This window comes from Xiphophorus maculatus, chromosome 3 (genome assembly GCF_002775205.1).
Source record: "Xiphophorus maculatus strain JP 163 A chromosome 3, X_maculatus-5.0-male, whole genome shotgun sequence".
Taxonomy (NCBI): Eukaryota; Metazoa; Chordata; class Actinopteri; order Cyprinodontiformes; family Poeciliidae; genus Xiphophorus; species Xiphophorus maculatus.
In genome coordinates, this window is record NC_036445.1 from 3,459,170 (window position 1) to 3,477,954 (window position 18,785).

Sequence of the window (18,785 nt, forward strand, 5' to 3'; positions counted from 1 at the left end):
CCTCTTCCAGTGTCTTCATAATTTAATTCATTCATAATTCGAGTCTGTTTTTTTTATATCTAGGAGGCTGAGTAGATGATTTGATTACAAAGGAGATGGTGTGCGAGACTACGTTTAGAAGTTGGGATGTATTCAAAGTGGTGATAATGTCAATGTGATTATTGAACAGCAGGTTGCCACAGATTGATTATCTCCCACTCTTTTTCAGCAGCAGTTCTCATCGGAAGTTTACATTCACACCATCACTTGCATGAAGGTCAAATTAGTTTGTGCCTTTTAATGATTTATTTGGATCATTCTGTTTTCACTGTGAACTGATAGTTCAGCTTCCACTTGTAATGATTTTTTTTAAAACCAAGAATTGTGTACATAAATTGGAAATTGTTTTGGATGTTCTATAATTACTAGGCTTACATACACATATAGCCCTGGTGGTATTTGGATTATTGACCCTCAGCAAGTTGTAGAGAAAGTAAACCCTTCTTGTAGCAATCAACATGCCATTGGCATAGTTTTAGCTGAATGTTATTACCACCCATTTTATGAAAAAAAGGGCTACAACTCATTCAGATCAGTTGGATTACTGGCAAATACCCTGCTTTAACTACAAACCATAAATGAGCAATAGTGTTGAGTTTTTGGCCAGTCCAGAAGTTTAAGATTAGACAAGTTTAGTAATTTAAAAATCAGTTTTGATGTATGCTAGTAATCATCACTCCATGGTGTCCAAGTTTAACCAACTGGATGAAATATAGGCAACTGGAGGTAGCCTTCATCATTTCACCTTCTTTGTGCAAAGCACTAGCTACAGCAGTCTCAGTACCAACCTTCAACATAATACTGCCATCACCATGGTTGACAGGGGGTGAAATATTCTTACATTTAATGGCCTCATTTTTACTCCTCTAAGTATTCTAGGTCACACTGTGAAATTGGTTTGTCTTTGTCTTGTCCTTGTTGGCAGCTTCAAATCTTTATCTTCAAATTCACGATAGCCTTGGGTTTTTTAATTATTTCATCAATCTGAATGTGTGTTTGGGTCAGATGTGTAAAATTTGAACTTTACAACAGTTGTCACAAGAATACCGATTTTGGAATGGTTTTAACATTAAGCTTCTGTGGCAGCGGAAAAATTCATTTAAATTTAAGGACAGTGATTAGTTACTCAATTCTACCCACTAAATCAACCAAATAAAATTAGCGGTTTTATATTTTAAATAAAGCTACCTTGCAGATAGCTAAAAAAAACAACAGCTTCTTTGCAACTTGCTAACGGACACAAAAATAGAGGGGGTGTATGTGAATATTTCAGCCTTTTTATATCTGCTTGACATTGAGTGAACAAGAGACAATCCAAAAATAAATCTAAACTTGTTTCAAAAAAAGACTACAGTTGTATGCTGTGTTATCAGTCTACCAGAAAATAAATAATTTAAGCAAATAAGGAAAAACCCACAATGAAAATAGTATTCCTGTTGATGAAGAGTTTATGTAAACTTCTGATCAGAACTGTTTGCAGCAGGCATGGCCTTTCAGACATGAGATATCCTCACCTCTTTTTTTTTTTACATTCACTTAAGTCTTATTATGAAAAAGTTATCTCAGGTCCCTCTTACTTCTTTGTTAAACATTTCCTAGACTTCAGATGTTGCCGTTCTGTTTGTTCAATCAGGAGGACATAGTTCTTGTTATTTCTCCGAAGCCAGTTTTGTCTTTTCTGAGTCTTGCTGCGCCTCTCTCCGTCTCTTTACGTCTTCTCTCTTGGACTGGACTGGAAGGTCCAGCCCATGCTGCTGCGCCTACAAACGATAAAAAAAAAAAAAAAAAAAATAGGTCACTTTAGTGTGCCACTCTCATAAGTAGCACAGCTGTGGTACAGTAGTCTAAATTAGCCTTATTTTTTTTCCATTTCACTATGTTCAAAAGTTTTTGTTTTTATTTATGTGTATTTTTGTTTCCTCTTCAAGTTTTGGCTTTGAACCAATCAATTCTGGCAAGTCACTGCTGATTTATTTCAGTTGGAACAACAGTATCTAGTTCTTCTCATCTGTTTAATAAAATCAATTTCTTTGCATTTTAGGTGGAAGAACATTTACTTGGAAAATAGCCACTTATATTATATAAGAAAGACCCAATGTGAAATACAATGTGCAGTAATTTCAGCAGAAATGGTCTGCTATACTTCCTGCATTAACACCAAACCCTCCAACTGAAACAGGATGTGGGTAAGCCAGTGTTTTACAGAAGATGGCACAAACTTAATTTAGACCTTGCAGATTTGATTTTAAGACAAAATTAGATTATGTATGAATCATTAATTATATTTAATGGATATTTGCATTAATCCATTTGTTGTTCAAAATAACTAGTGACCAAAAGACATGCAGTAAAAATTGGTTTCAAAAAAGACACGTTAGGCAAATCATTTTAAGTCATTTGAGCAGAGCAGCCTATGGTTTTCTGCTTCTTCTTGAATTGTTTCCTCTTTCCACTAAACCTTTTGAAATGAATGAATACTGCCTTTACCTTGAATAAATGTCACCTATTTGACACATGTTAGTTCTCACAATAAACAACCTCACTAACTGAACTCATCATTGACGCTGACTTTCATTTAATGATCCAGGTACATGCAATCAGCAGCAATCATGACTGTTAGTACTGTGTGCTTTCTTGTATCTACCATTGTCAATTATTTACTGAGTAGAGTATATGTTTTCTATCAAAACAGTGATGCATCTGGTTTTAGATGTTGGAATGTGAACTTTTGAACTGTGTTTGACTGTGCTGTGTTTGAAAATTCAATTACATTTTTTTGGTTTAAAATAGTACGTTGTACATAATCTTGCACTGTGGATTCATGTTTGATGGATCAAGGTTATAACTTACAGTCTGTAGCCTTTTGAGAGGAAGAAGAAGAAGAATCTTCTTCGCCAAAGAATCCGGAACTGTTTCATAAGGAATTTAAATAAAAAATTAATCCAGATGAAAATATTTGCAAATAATAACTACAAACAATTTAAATGAAACTTAATATCAATAATATCACAGAGCTTGAAAGAAAACTGCTGATTTTCTAACAAATTTCCAAGATAATTTAAGTCATTTGTGTAAAAACGGTGTACTTATTCTTATTCATGAATAATGTTTCAGATTATTCTTTGCATTTTATCCTTTTTTTTTGCATTTCTAAAAGTGAAAACAGTTTCATCCATATCATGACAGCATTGAAGGCACATTGTTTTGCTGAATGTAAACTTATTAGCAGTATGAACAATGATAACTCAGTCTAGAGACGGAATGCAAGACGATGTGCAACAAGACCAGAAAACAGAGATTTTCTTTTCTTTTTACCAACTTACTGTAAATAAAACCACAAGAGTAAATTACAAGAATTACATGTTTACGTGTTACATCTCTGCAGTGCCCTACCTGTTCGCCTCTGGTCTCTCAGATGCCGCCTGCAGAGAAAAGAAAAATTGGGTCACAAAGATTATATCTGTTTATCTCATCAATAATCTATAACAGCGAGTAAATGAGCAAACTTACATCATAAGATTGAGAATGTCTGCTAAACGGCTTAGGAGACGGGCAGTCTGGGTTAGTGGTGTTTTTCGGGGGTAAAGGTGGAGCTCTGAGGTGAGAACTGTTGATCTGGGAGTCCAAACTTGAGAACTGTTAAAAAGTTATGTTATTAGTCAGTGGAGAACCTTTCTCCCTCTTAAGAAGTGCTGATTCATGTTTTAAATGAAGTCTCACTGATGTTGATAAGTATCTACTCATACATAAAACTGGTTACCAGATCAGAACAAATGATCAGAAACAAGGCGGTAGGAGTACAGACATTTCTAAAAATGTGCAGTACTCAGATTTTATGTGAGTCAAAAAAAAGGTCATGTCTAAATTAGTTTAAAAAAGAAACGGGACAAATTTAATTTAAGTTTTTTTTTTTATTATTATTGATGTATTTGGGTTTTAAACTGAACTGGAAATGTGTCCCACATAAAGACAATGCAAAATTATATACAATCACCATTTTTTTGACAAAATACTTCTAGAGTGAACTTTGTATATTCTATTTTTTTTTTTTTTTATAGAATATATTAGGATTTGATTATTTGTCACATGCTGCCATTTCATAGAGTCTGATACTTAACCAGTCCTAAGCATAATATTACAATGTCAGACACCCCTAAAACCTTCTAAGGTCATAACAAATGATATACATATATCCTGTGCTGTGAATTTTTATTTTTATTTTTTGGCATTTGCAGATTTCTTTGTTTTTGTTTCTTGTCATATAAATCAAGCACATTTTTATTTGGAAAAATAGCTAAGTAAATATATTATTTTCATTTATCAAGAGAAAAAAATGATTAAACCCATGCATGAAAATATAATCATGGATTCACTTTAATTGACAGCATTATTTTCTCAGTTTTCATTCATTTTCACAAGCCACACCCAGTAAGAGACAGACTGGAAAGAACACAAATGCTTACATTTACCAAAGACCATCCTGAAGATTACTTCTGAGCAAATTCTGTGGATTGACGGGATAAAAGTGGGACTTTGTGCAAGGTGTTCCTCCTGATACATTTGACATAAAACTAAGACAGCATTTCAAAATTAGAACACTATTGTGACAGCAGAACATGGTGGGGGTAGAGTGATACTCTGGGGTTTCTTTTCTGCTTCAGAGCCTGTCTGACTTTCTGTATTTGACTAAACTTTTTATTATGCTGGATGTGTCCTTAGGCTCAGGACAGTTAAAGAGGCTCAGCTAAGAATTGTACTTCTTAATGTCGGGTGGCTTTTTTTTTGTTATTAAATTAAATCAGAATTTGAAACTACATTTTGTATTTTCTATGATCTTGGTATGACAATAAATGATCTGAAACATTTAAGAATGACAAAAAACAAACAGAAAAAAAATCTGTAAAGGTGCAAACACTTTTTCGCAGTATTGATAATTGTAATAGTAATAACATTTATTTAACTTAAAGCAATATAAACAATTTATTGTTCATATTTATTTATCTTGAACAAACTTGATAGCTAAAATTAGACAAAATGAAAAACACATTTTATTATTCACACACCTTCCGGAGGGCAGCCATTTCCTTTACCACCACCTCAATGTCCTCATGATCCTCCTCGCCATCATCATCATCATCATAATCATCATCATCTTCATCGTCCCCCCACCTATGGCCTGTCATGTAGGGCTCGATGAGGATGGACTCGGTCCCTCTGATGTCGCAGCGGCAGTATGGGCAGGTGTGGCCGGCTGACTTCTGCTAAATTATGATCACGAACCCAACACAGGTAAAGATACAGAAAGACAATTCACACGTAGCAATCCACTGTCACGTACAGTCAGTACAAGCTCAGATCTTTTTGAACTATGTGTAGTGGAAAGAGTTGAACTTAGCTTCAAAGAAAGTGTTTTAAAAAGTGCTGGAAAATACCAACAGTTTCAACAGAAACTTTCAATTGAGGTTTTCCATTTTGTAGCCCAGATGGGGAGATGAATGTCTAGTGTTTTGACTGCAAGATCCAGCGATAGCTTTTAAATCATGTCTGGTAAGAGATTGTGCTCTGAACGCCTTGGCAACTGGATCCTGCTGTCAATCAGCAATGAAAATCTGCGATCTAAGAAAATATAGTAATTCTTCCATTGTTGTCTCACAAAGATGAGTCTTCTCCTATTTTCTTTTTACGTTTTTTCTCTTCTTCCAATTAATCTCTTGTGTGCTTTCACACACACACACCCACGCACACACATGCATTGACTTTTACTCAAAGTCAATGTGTCTGAAGAGGATGTAAAGCAGATCTCACACAGGAAATTCTGAGCCAAATGTCAGGACACAGTGCCTTCATTTCTGAAAGAATTATGCCTCTACACATAAGATAGAGGGGCTCACTCGCTGATCGAAATGCTTACAAACCAAGATACCAGGATTTTACAATAGCAACTATAATTTTGTTATGTAGTTATGTGCTTTAAAACATAAGGTAAGGCTGTGTCACTGCAGGAGCTAATAGAGTTGTTGTTAAACTGGATCAGAAAAAAGGTACATTCCTTTCTGTTTTGATCAGCTGTTTTACTACCAGATATCCATGTTAGTTCAATATGTGGCAAAGGTACTTTGTTAAAACTTCCAAATGCCCCAATAGGTTACCCGAGTAAAATAAAAAGGAACATTAAAAATGCTCATATGTAATTTTACAGTCCTTGTTGATCACATCAAAATCTTAAATGAATCTCCTATTTCACAGTCTTCTGAGTACTTCAGTTTAGATTGCTGTGCAATTAAAGCTTAAACTGAATTTTACAGTTAAGAGGAAAGGATGATTTGTCTATCTGCAAAAAATAAGTTATTCTGTTATTCAACCCCTGCACTAGAATCAATTTTGTGCACCAGATTGGGGTTTTCTAAGTTGTATACTGTGTATGACCAGAAGGGGTAATGATGCAAAAGTAAGAATTCATAGTGACTCATTCATAACAAACATGCAGGATATTATCTCCTAGCTAATAATCACTCAAATGTAAATTCACATATTTTAAAATTAATGTACAAAAATGTTATGGTGCTTTTAAATTATTTTTTTTTGTATTAAACATATTAGGTTTAAAATAATTTACATATAAGTCCATCTATATTTTGCACTCGAGGCAGAAATGTGAAAAGCAAATTTAGATTTTTTTTAAGAAGTCTTATTATTGTTTTAATCCAAAATTAAAATTAAGGAGCCCATTAAAATAATTTACAATTTTTAACAAAGACCTTTGCTGACAAATGCTCATAAAACCCTTTTGATACCTTTAGTATCCTCCTATAACACCTCATAAAGTTAGAACAGAGTCTTCTGTTCTCTCTTAATGCTCTATTCATTCAGCTCACCCTTGAGGTTTTCTATAAGATTTATTTACTATGACTGATTTAGTCATTGAAGAGGATCAACTTTGTGTCTCGTGAAACAAAAAAGGCACTTTTTATACTCTTCCTTCGTTTTACCCGAGACCCACCCAATGTGTTGTTGTTGACAACCCCAATCTTAGTCTCATCTGACGACAGCACACAGTCAGCATATCGCCTGAACAACTAGTCAGCATGATGGTTCCAGTAATTGTGAAGGACGATGTGCAATTTATTGTACTTTCTGGATAGCAAATTTTGGGAATATTGCCATCTAGGTTATAAAAATAACCTTGAAACAAAGGATGCAATGTCTTAGAAAAATGTATATGTGACTTGTCAAAGAAGGCAATTACTCAAACAAGTATGAGTCTTGTGCTTTCTGAGCCATGTGTTATCTAAGAAGATCAAAGATGTGTTTGTTAAAAGGAAAGGTACACCATTTCTCTTTTCTGAAATGGTGTCCATTACAGAAAAGAGAATTCCATTCAGGTCCTTGTTTAACTTTTAGATAGAATACACAGTGACAATTTTACAGCTGTTCCTTAAAAGATCAATTACATGGTTCATATTAGTAAAGTTTGAGAGTAAATGATCTTATAAGTAAAACAAAAGAGGGTTTAGGAATGGCATTTATCAGAAGAGTGAATGTATTTAATGCAACATTATGAATAAATGTTCTGAGAAGTTGCATATGTTAGTCATACTTTCTTCTGCAGATTAAAGTTTTAGATTATCTACGATTAGAATTACATGACACTATTTATGAAAAAAGTGGTCACTGCCTGGGAATTCAACATTTAAATAAGGTGTTTGCATAGAGAACACAAATGATATTTTGACCGTAACCCCAAACCACATTCAAATAACCAGCACTGTTATAGTGGCATGATAATAAAACCAAATACAAAACCATAGATTACAAAAATAAACCTGTTCAGATAATCTGGTCTACTTCCTTTCACTGAGCATGGAGAAGAGTACTGTAGAAGTCTGAGGGGATGTTTATGATTCAGCTCCAGCTCAGTCTGCAAATCTGAAAACTGATCAGCACTGGGATCTTTTTGTAAATGCATGGGATTCGTACCTGCCACCCCGTGAGACATGGCTGGCACAGGAGATGTCCACAGGGCTGAATCCGAATGTCCTTATCCCTCTCTGCACAGATCTTACACAGCTGGAAAGTGCTTCCAATCTCACAGTACATCTCGTACTGCTCCTATAGATGGTTGATTGGTTAAAGCAGAGCAGATTATCAATAAAGTTTTATCATAAAAAAATGAAGATTCTCTTTTAAATACATGCAAACATGTGCATTAACTTACTTCTGTAACTTTGACTTTGTCTCTGCTGGTTGGTTCACACAAGCTTGTCAGGTCAGGGTTCATGTCACGGCCGTCTGGGTACAAGTAGCTGCAGTTACATGAACAGACAGTTCTTAAAAGTTGTTTAGACTGAGGGGGGGGGAAAATGAGACTTATGTGTGTATGCATGTGTGTGTGTGTTTGTGCTGACCAGCCCTCCTTAAAGCCCTGGATGAGTGCCTGGTATAGAGGCTTGTTCTGTGGAATGGTCTGGATGATGTCGCCTTCAGTGGTCACATGACCAATGGCCCACTGACCCATTCTGGTGCAGCTCAGACGAAAGATGAAGCTGGAAATGTTTAATGATATAAAGGAAAATATATTGTGCATCATTTTTGCCACTGTACTTATGGGTAGTAAAACATATTGATGCGTATTCCTAATCTGAGCCACAAACTTTTTATGTAGATTTTCTTATAGAAAGAAATGTGAAGAGTGAGTGCTCTTCACTATTACATCCCTGAATAAAAAACAAGTTCAAACCATTGCCTTCATAAGTCATCTAGTTTGTAGTTAGAGTACACATGTAGGTAACTTAACCTGAAATAAAAATGCTGTTGTTCTGTGAAGGCCTTGCAAGTTTGTAAGAGAATATTATTAGACAAACATTATGAAGGTCTAGAAACACAGCAGAAAGGCAACAGAAATATGTATTAAGACCTCAGGACATGTAAATTCCCAAACCTCAACCTGAATGAAATTCTGCACCAGTATACACAACAGTGTAGAGAAGGAATGCTGAAAAAACTGGGAGCTTGCAGTGATGGTTCAAATAGAATCATTTTAAAAAAGAAATGCTGCTATAACTATTTTATTATGTTTTGGACATTTTTAACAGCTGCTTCTAAACCGACATGTCATTTAATGCTTTTGTTATTTTAACCTAATTTTCAGCCTTTTAACTACTAATTATGATATTTAAAAAAACACTTAACGTGATTACACATTTAATATTGAATAGCAACTGGCATTGCTCTTTTACTTAAGAGCATAAGCATAAGATTGCGCCTGTGCTTACCTCCCAGGTCTGTGCAGGTAGTTTTCGAGCCGACCTACAACTTGGTCATAAGTAAGAAAGGCCATGTAGCCTGGGTGTGTCACAGCAAGCTGGTTCCAGTTTCTTATAAGTGATTTCCAAGGCTAAAAGAGGAAGAACAGTAAATTGATTTCCAAAGACATCACAAAAACATTTTTTTTACAGTTTACTTTTCGTGTTTATTAAAATGTGCTTGGATCTGTTGTACTAATTTCAATAAGCCAGCTGAGTGACTGTATCATTGTCTCGACAATCATTTATGTAGACCCCTTGCATTTGTTGTTTACGACCAGAAATTTCGCGCATGCGCACATGCCATCTATAAAGTGAACTTCTACTGTAGAAAGTTGACGTTAAAAAAAAAGAAACCTGGAGATGAAGGTATTATTAATTCAATACAGTGCGCCACAGAAAGGGAAAATTCACACAGAAAAACAGTTGAAGAATAACTCAAAGCCATTTTTTTCTCTATGTCGGCTACGTTCACAGACTCATTTCCATGGCAACTGACAATAATTCAACACCAAAAACGCTCAAACATTTCCCACTGAAAGAGCAGAACATTCAGGTAGTTATGGTATCATTTTTTTTTATGTTTGATGTTTAGTTTTGCTATTATTAATAAGTGATCGCTGTGGTAGGTTAGCTACCGCTGCTATTAGCTGATCTAACTCCTCCGTGGCTAATTAGCTAAACACCTGTCAGTTAGTGTTTGGGTCGCCTTTTTACTTTTTTTTTTAACTGAACCGAAACACACCAAATTCTGCATCACATCTACATGCTATGGTTGTCAAAGTCAAGCACGAATAACTATTTCTTTCCCTTGCTATTTTTTTTCTGTAAACTTTTTCCTGACCTGTTATCTAGTTGTAGTTTTGACAATGTGTAGCAAAGCACAACGTCCCTTTTTTCTAATATTTCAGGTTAATATACCTGCTGGAGATTGCCCTCCAGCAGGTAGATGGTGGTGGGATCTTGCTCGCATGACATCACGAAGGGGTTGTACATATTTATTTAAATTCTTTTGGTTTTATTGATGTACCTAAGTTCTTACTTTTTCTGGAAATCGTTTACTTACCTGGAATAGCCGTGTGAAAATATCAAACTCAAACACTGAGATGTTATCATTACAGGTAAGGTCAATTGTTGATTTCAGAGCCATGGCCTCCATCCCTTCCTCAAATGGATGTGTACTTTTCAACTGTTCTTTGAATTTTCTCCATGGCACGATACACCTATCAGAGCACAACATTCAGATATATTTACATGAAACAAATGCAATATTAAGCTTGTACTACAGATATAGCAAAAAGTACTAAACTTACATGGTTCCAAAATATTTCCTCCAGAATTGATCTGCTTCCACCTTAGACACTTTGTAGGTGTCACCCTGAAAATATCCCCCTGGAAACATAGCCTTGAGCTCCCACAGCATGTGACTGAACAGCAAGGACAGTTTGGTCAAATTCCTCCTGACAATTAAAAACACAGTGAACTTTCAGAGGCAGGTACAGAACAAAATACAGAACATAATAGTAAAAATAAGATATATTTGCATTATTAGAAAATATATAGTTCCAGTTCATTTTTTTCCCCACAATTTTCCTAGGAGATCATTAGTGAACTAAAAGACCAAGATCAAAAACCAACCCAAGCTTTGAACATCTCACAGAGTTCTGTTCAATCCACCATCTGAAAAGAACTTCTGGAAAGCAACCAAGACACACTGTTTACCTTAGCTGACAGATAGAGCATTACTCAGAAAGACAGGGAAGAAGCCCATTGTAACTCTGGAGGGGTTGTAATACAATTTACGTTGACACATTCTCCACAGCTAAGCTGTTTTATTGATGTTTCTCAGTTTTTACTTTTCCTGGAAAAGTGAAAATTGTTCACACTTGTTCAACACACTGGAACAAGTGTGTTGAACAGCACATTTGTTCAACACTTGGCCTTTATAGTGTTGCAAGATAAAAGCAATTGTTGACAAAAATCCATAAGACCTCCCATTCAAAGTTTAAAACAAGCCTAATAAGAGGCTCAAGACTATTAAGATGTTCTGGTCATATGAGACTAAAATTAAATTTTAACCTATTCGTAAAAATGTATTTGTGGTGGAAACTAACACTACACCTCACCCTGAACAACCCATGAAACATGGTGCCAGCATCATATTATAGGTGTGGCATCATGTTGTATGCATGCTTCTTTTCTACAAGGATGAAGAAGCTGGTCATAGCAGATGCTTTGAAATCAAAATGACATGTTTAGAATGGCCCACTTAAAACCCAGACCTAAATTCAACTGAAAATGTCTCAGGCGGACATAAAAATTTGAAAAGCTAATTACACAAAAATTCTCATTTAGATGTACAAAACTGGTAGAGATGTACCACAGAGGATTTGCAGCTGTATTTGTAGGTAAGAGTGGTTCTATTAATGTTTGACTCCACTGAGCTAATTGCAAACACATGCACACAGACTTTAATTTATAAAAACAAAACAACAAGAAAACGCATAAAACTGTATTATTTTTTTTCCACTTCATGTTTTATACAGCTTTGTGTTGGTATATATCACAAGAAATCCAAAGAATATCTGGAGAAATTTGTCATGGTAATGTGAGAAAATACAAAAAGAAAAAAAAAATGTTCAGGTGGTTTAAAATCAGATTTATGTCTATATTTGTTACATTGCAATTATTTTAAGTTTTCCCAGTCGCTCATATTCAATGCATATAAAATACGGCCTTGCTGTGACTTAACAGCTTGTTGTGCAGTAAGTCAGTGTTCGGGCAGCAGTGTTATCGAAGCATTGCTGGTATTTTCCATAGACACACACACATGCACGCACGCACACAGGTAAACACACAAGTAGTCCAGCTTGCAAACAGGATGCTGGCTTCTGCAAGCTTGTCTGTAAATACCACAAAATGTTCCACTGGCCAGTGTGTCACTTCAGACCACTTTTAAGAGGTCTCATCTTACTTTTTTTTAATGAGTTCTTTTGCTTTTGCTAATGTGTTTTTTCACTTTTTCTCATGCATGTAACTTTTGTGCACTGCATGATGTCGCACCTTAAAAAGTACACCGAACATCACTTTTTTAACACCTGCAGTCTATTTTAACACCTGCAGCAGATACTCTTTAGCAACACCTCTGTGTGACGTAAAAGAGTTTTTAGGAAACCTAATAAAATAATATAATGCAAAGTTAGGCTATTTTTCCATATGTTACAAAAATGGACTGATTAAAATCAATCTCAATAAAGTTTTCTCAGATCTGTCCAAGATTCAGAAATTTTTAACATATTTGACAAGTGGTTGTGAACTTTTGTCTGAATGAGAAAAGGACAACCTCTGCTGAGTGTTAGAGAAAGAGGGAGTAGTAGAGGTGGAGGTGGGAGGAAATGCATAAGCCACATCTCTCGCTTTGGCTGAGCCCATGTGTTTAAAAATACATTTCAAAGGACATCGACCCTGTGGTAAAATGTACAGTAACAACAAACATGATCTTCTGGCGGACTACAGCGTAGGCCACCTCAGCCTGGTCACAGTTTTGAGGCTATTCTCTTAAAAAAAAAACAAAAAAAAACTTGCTCTCACTTTTACAGAGAAGTAATAGAAAAATGTATAGCAAGGAGTGCATTTAATATTGCAGTGCTTTTCACCCAGTTTAAGGCCCTTCATTATCTCCACCAGGTCTGATGTAAATTTTTCTAAGATGTCTGATGTCCTGCATCATACATCTGGCCACGTAGTTTACATATGTCCAACTTTTTCCTACTTTTATAACTCATTCTTTAAAAACTATATGAAATTAGACACATAGTACAACAGCTAACGGGTAACAGTAGTTGTGTAGCGATCTGGAAATTGTGGATTTGATTCCAGATTTGTCCTGCCACATGTCAAATTGCCCCTGGGGGAAAACAATTAGCCCCAAGTTGCTCCCTGACTGCATATTGGTGTATGAATGTTTGCCGGAGACAGGATGAATGTGGCTGTAGAGTAAAACAGTCATTTTACCAGATCCCTTGTTAGCTATGTTTATTCTAATTAGTGAATTTGGTGTACTTAAGGAATGTGGTATTATTGGGGTGAAGTTTATTACTTTTATCGCACACCGGTCAGGCTTACAATACTGGAGATAAACCTAACTTCATCTAATGCCATGATGCTTGGAAATATCATAAAAGACTAAAAACGGAAAAAGTTCTGATATGCACAGCAGAACGCCACTGCATTTTCAAAAGTATGCATCTGTTCATCTTTATTTAGTTTTTTTCTCTATTTACTAATTTAAATATATGCACACTCGGGCTCCTGCGGTGGCGCCGGGGTAGAACGCACCTGTAGGGGTATAAAGCGCTCTAGGGATATAAAGTTTGAAAAGCAGCAGGTCTTCATGCCTGCCTTGCTTCTGAAAAGCATCTCTTCTCTTTGTCCTAAACTAAAGCAGGGTGGGTGATACATTTAAAAGCCACAGTAAAAATTTGAGTTACTCAAAGGACAGCAGATCTGGGTGAGGCTTTGCCTCCTCAGTGCCTCCTCCTGAGTCTTTACTGCAGGAAAAGACTCAGGCATCGTACTTTAATCCTCGTTACGGCCGATGCGGGTCTGAGTCCCAGCCCGATGACCTTTGCCGCCTTCCATCCTCCACTCTCACAACCCACTTTCCAGTCTGACCACTCTCAATTAAAGGCCAGTGTAGCCAATAAAGTCTTTGAAAATATATTCACACTCCACCCAAAGAGGTTTGTGCCATTATTTTGTGTCTGACCATAATTGCACATATGAAGCACAATATAATTATTTTTCATTTCTTTTGTATCCCTCTAGTTTAAGTGACAAATTGTGTCTGTACATCCAGTGCTGTTGCCTCACAACTCGTTTAAAGTGAAATAAGCACAGAGTGGTTTACATACCGTTATCATTCAAATATTAATATACATCCTTTTGGAAATTACTTTGTTTTTGTTGTTTGCCTCTGTTAAAGATATCCTTTTAATTTACAACATAATATTTAGCAAGAAAGATGGTCTTGGTTTTTTTTTTCCCCTTTGGCATTTCAGTCTGCGGACTCAGCTGATTTTTCATAGTTTCCGTCACCTTAAAAATTGCTGACCTGTTTCTTAAAATTTAAATAGGTTTTAAGTCTAAAATCGGCATGGCTATAAGGCTGTGGAGAGATGCAAATCCATTTAGAGAAGTGCTTCTTACGTACAAATTACTTTTTGCATTTCATTTACATGATCTGGAATAACGCAAACGTCCTTTGAATTTAATTTTTTTAGTATGTCACATGTGGTTGTTACTATTTAAAAGCTTTTTTGTCTTTTACAAATATGTAATGGATTTTGAGGAAGAAGGAAAATATATGTCCCTAAATATTTTTTACCAAAAAACAAAAAAAGCTGTAATGTGTTACTCTGTGATATTTCTCCTTTATTTTTCTTTTTTGGTTGATGACTAAATAAAGATATTTAATACATGTTGGTCCAACTTCCTCTAGCGAAACCATACATGTGACCCATAAAATTTAATTTTGTAAGAGACACTGTACATTTGCATCTCTTTTAAAATTTCTGTCAGAGGAGACGAAGGCACCATTGTCTTGCAAACAATTATACAGAAAAACGCTGCACCTTCCGCAGTGTGTTTCTGCCTCCTTCACCGTCAGCCAGATCTCAGTTCTGCTTCAGGCCTCGTTTGACATCCGACTGCGTTATTCTAAAACTAAACATTCAATTTTGCATAAACAGACAGAGAATTTGCTCACAAGGCCGCAACAAAGAGCATGTTGGAGCGAGACATTTTTAAAACAGAGAAGATGATATTCATGCACTTTGACATGTGAGCCACAACGCATGTCTGATGTAACAGTATGGGAACTTGCTACTTGACTGCCCATGCAGATCTGCTTTGGTAAGAGGCCCATCTGTTGCGCAAAGAGATTCAAAAGATGGCTTATCTAACTTTCAGATTTTGCTGAGAGATATTCTCTAGTTGTATACATCTGCATTGTTATACAGATCCATCTCAATAGATCAGAATATCAGTAAAAACATCAATTTCTTATAAAAATATTTAAAAAGTGAAACAAATTGAGTTACATAGATTCTTTACAAAGAGCTTGACATGTTTCTAGCATTTTTATTTTGGTGACTATGACCTTCAGCAAATAAAACCACAACTTTATCAGTTTCTCAGAATGTTTGAATTGCATTTAAGATTTTAAAAAATCATACAGAGATGGTTATGATGTAGTCTACAAAATCTGGAGGAAGATCTTCAAATTTAACAGTTTTCCATCATGCTCCTTAAGGAGGGCTGGCCACGAAAGATCATTGCTAAAGAAGCTGACTGTTTGTAGAGTGCTATATCCAAGTATATTAAGTGAAAGTTAAGTGGAAAAAGTATGATAGAAGGTGAACATGCAAACAGTCGTATCCAAAGCCATGTGTGTGACCAGAGCCCATTGGTAAATTTGAGTTAAATTCACAAGGCATGGCCTAAGGCTGGAGTCAGCACATTAGGAGCTTCATCCAGAAGGATCCAGGACATGGTTTTCATCTTACACATTTTTTATGTTACTCCATTCCTGAACCCAAGGTGTCAAGAAAAGTGTCTTACATGGGCTTAGGAGAAAAGAGACTGAAATACTGCTTAGCGGTTGAAAGCGCTCTTGTCATATAAAAATAAAAATAACATTTGATGTCCAGAATAAAGTTTCCACAATCAATGAGGATTTAGGAATGATTTCGTCATTGTGATGCAGTAATCCATGTGACAAAAGTAAAAATACTCTACTGTGTATACTTTTCAGTATGCCGGCAATTCGGTATTGCTGTCTTTAAAATTTGCTTCACATTATTTTAAGACTTTCAAAACAACCTAATTCTAGATTTTAAAAAAACATAATTATAAATAATGAAAAGAAATAAACATTTCAGTTATATTAATACGTCTTCATTTTTTCAGACTTTCACTTTTGCTTAAATTAATCAATTTAAACAAAGTAACTTGTGATAATAATCTAATTTTCTGCAATATATCTGCATATTTAATCTCTGAATATATTGAGAATATGGTAGAACCTGCATAACTCCAGAGCCAGATCATCGAAGTAGCCGGATTCTGTTTTTGTTCTGTACTGTTGTCGAGCTCCCCAAGCTTGATTGGTTTTACGTTTGATACTTCATCTGTATCGCTCATTACTGATATGAGCAAAATGCACTGTTTGATTTTCAGATAAGTTTATTTTCCAAACGGACATCTACAAATACTAGAGAATAATTAGGTTCCTAATTGTTGCCTCAGTGATAAGAGGGAGACTGTTGCTAGAAAAAACACAATTTAAAAACCCACTTCCACTAACTAGCATTTGTAATCAATAGAACTGCTTTACTGATGTGCAACTCAAAAGAAAAAACTGGACAAGTTAGATTTGGGTCTTGTCAGAAAACATTTGAATGAAACATAACACAGAGGTAAATATATCCTTCTTCCTCCAGAGCTTGTTCAGTCTGCGTGGGGATAAACAGACAATTTGTTTGTTCGCAAGCTATTTCTCGCACTTTCTTTCTCAAGCGGTTCAAATTCAAAGGACATTCTTGTTGCTGTTGTTTTTTCAGGTTTCCTCTTAGCATTACAAAGATGCAGGTTGTGTCCCTTTTCCACAATCATCATTAGTATTCCTAGCAGGAGAAGGCAACCCAGCCTCCAAGAAAGCTCCACTTAGCTGTTTGAATGTAACCACTTAAAGAGAACTGCTTACAGTTATCGTCACTTTATGACGATAGTAAGTTCTATATTAAGACTCCGGGAGTTTATCATGGGTTTTATTGGTGTTATTAAACTTCCTTAGGACCAATTAAAAATGTTATCTTGAAAGTTAAGTATAAATTTAAATGTCTTTTTTATGAATAGGCATAAACGTGCACTACGTAATAAAATCATCCGCCCAATTTAGCAGAGTTTTAAATCATAAATAGAAGGACAGAAAATTAAATTAGTTTTAAATAGTCTGGTTGGGATTAAAAATAAAATATTAAGTATGTAAGTGAGATGGGTTTCTATAAAATTTCTTTATAGTTATGTGTGATATTCCTGGTTTGTTTGCTTCTGAATGGAATGTGGATGAACAAAACACGTAATAAACAAATCGCAAAGGTTGACTTAGAACTGGAAGTAGCTGTCAGAGAAAAATTCTCACGTGGCCAATTTATGGGAAGAGCCACCTCATTATGGAAAGTTACCTTTACAGTCATATTTATACAGTTTTTTCCTATATTTTTCCTAAACGCTGGCAATTCTGAGTGAAATTTATTTGGAGCAAGAACTTTGAATTAATTTAAATATTTGTTAAGGGTAAGCAAAAATCTGAGTTTCAAAAATATGGAAGTATTATTACCTGTAGCTGGATGTCTCATCAAATATCTTCTCTCGGCCCTCTTTGAAAAGCAGCACGGCCCGGTCCGTCTTATCCAGCAGGTTTCTGATATGGATTCTCATGTATCTCGCCTCATCCCCTCGTGGAGCCAGACCTCCTCCTGTCCTGACACCTTGATAGGGCAGCCAGACCTGCGTGAGCAAAGTCGAAGTCTCTCGAACCAGATCTGGCAGAAATGGTGGACTGTTCCTCAGGCCAAGGCGGGGGTTCGTACATAGCTCGGAAAGCCTTTCCAGTCTTTTGAGGGTCTTCTCCATCAGTCGTAGGTCTTCACCAGTCAAGGGTTTGCAGCTCATTCTGGTGCTTCTTGAGGCTCCTGGACCAGCTTCTGCCATAAAGATCCTGGTTGTGTGTTTGAAAGTGAAGTGAAGCAAAAAGCACCTCAAACGTCCGTGTTTCAGTATGTGTCTGCATAAGAGGGTGTGTAACCATATATATTAATGTGTCATGAGATGTCAAAGTTCAGTCTTGAATGCATGAGAACTAATAAGCACAAAATGGGTGGAGCTAAAGCTTACAAAGTTCAGGTTTCTGATTGCTCACACTGACACTCGCAGTCAGTACAATAATCTTTGAGAGTCCTCAAGTTGATCTGAGCACGCTGCATCCTATCGTCTTCAAACAGCATCCGGTGTTGTTCCACCTAACACACACAACGCACATCACACATCATGCTGTTTTGTACTGGAGTGCACATACTACTACATCCTAAAAAATATATGGAGCACTTACGGCCAGAGTAAACACTGCTGTCCTCTTCTAATTACTATGTTAGAACTTGAAAAGAAAATTTAATGTAAGGTCGGTTGGATAACCTTCTGTTAAAGTAGACAAAACAAGAAAAAGCAGCATTTATGGATGCCTCTTAGCCTATTTACTCCCTTCTACTATACACACAGAATCACTCTTTAACACCATACTTTTCTTACCAGGATTTATCTCAGCAGCATAAAAATCCTACAATCTCAGGGTCAATGGAGCAGGTATATTTACATGCAGCACCG

General features: G+C 35.9%; 1 protein-coding gene across 5 annotated transcripts; it reads right to left on the bottom strand.

Annotated features, from left to right (window-relative positions):
- Positions 1-1,296: 1,296 nt before the first annotated feature.
- On the bottom strand, positions 1,297-18,391 carry LOC102237712 (E3 ubiquitin-protein ligase CBL). Of its 5 annotated transcripts, none has more exons than XM_023331214.1 (13): positions 18,300-18,391; positions 17,743-18,123; positions 10,655-10,801; positions 10,408-10,564; positions 9,312-9,433; positions 8,445-8,582; positions 8,255-8,342; positions 8,017-8,148; positions 5,103-5,300; positions 3,550-3,675; positions 3,433-3,461; positions 2,890-2,948; positions 1,297-1,799 (listed from the first exon to the last, which is right to left on the bottom strand). In XM_023331214.1, the coding sequence occupies exons 2-13, from the start codon at positions 18,114-18,116 to the stop codon at positions 1,669-1,671; spliced, it is 1,701 nt and encodes a 566-aa protein (XP_023186982.1). In that variant the 5' UTR covers positions 18,117-18,123; positions 18,300-18,391; the 3' UTR covers positions 1,297-1,668. The 5 variants fall into 5 exon arrangements, with proteins under 5 accessions (XP_023186982.1, XP_023186984.1, XP_023186985.1 ...); XM_023331216.1 differs by lacking the exon at positions 18,300-18,391 and having other exon boundaries at positions 17,743-17,893; positions 17,996-18,141; XM_023331217.1 differs by lacking the exon at positions 18,300-18,391 and having other exon boundaries at positions 17,743-17,912; positions 17,996-18,087.
- Between the last annotated feature and the right edge of the window lie 394 nt (positions 18,392-18,785).

Bases quoted from the DNA above. Each gene is read 5' to 3' on its own strand.
- LOC102237712 (XM_023331214.1), bottom strand. From the start codon at position 18,116: ATGGCAGAAGCTGGTCCAGGAGCCTCAAGAAGCACCAGAATGAGCTGC. The intron at 9,434-10,407 runs GTAAGTAAACGA...TTCCTCTTTTAG, and splicing joins TTTTCACACGGCTATTCCAG to CCTTGGAAATCACTTATAAG. The intron at 3,676-5,102 runs GTGTGTGAATAA...ACTTTTTAACAG, and splicing joins AAATGGCTGCCCTCCGGAAG to TTCTCAAGTTTGGACTCCCA.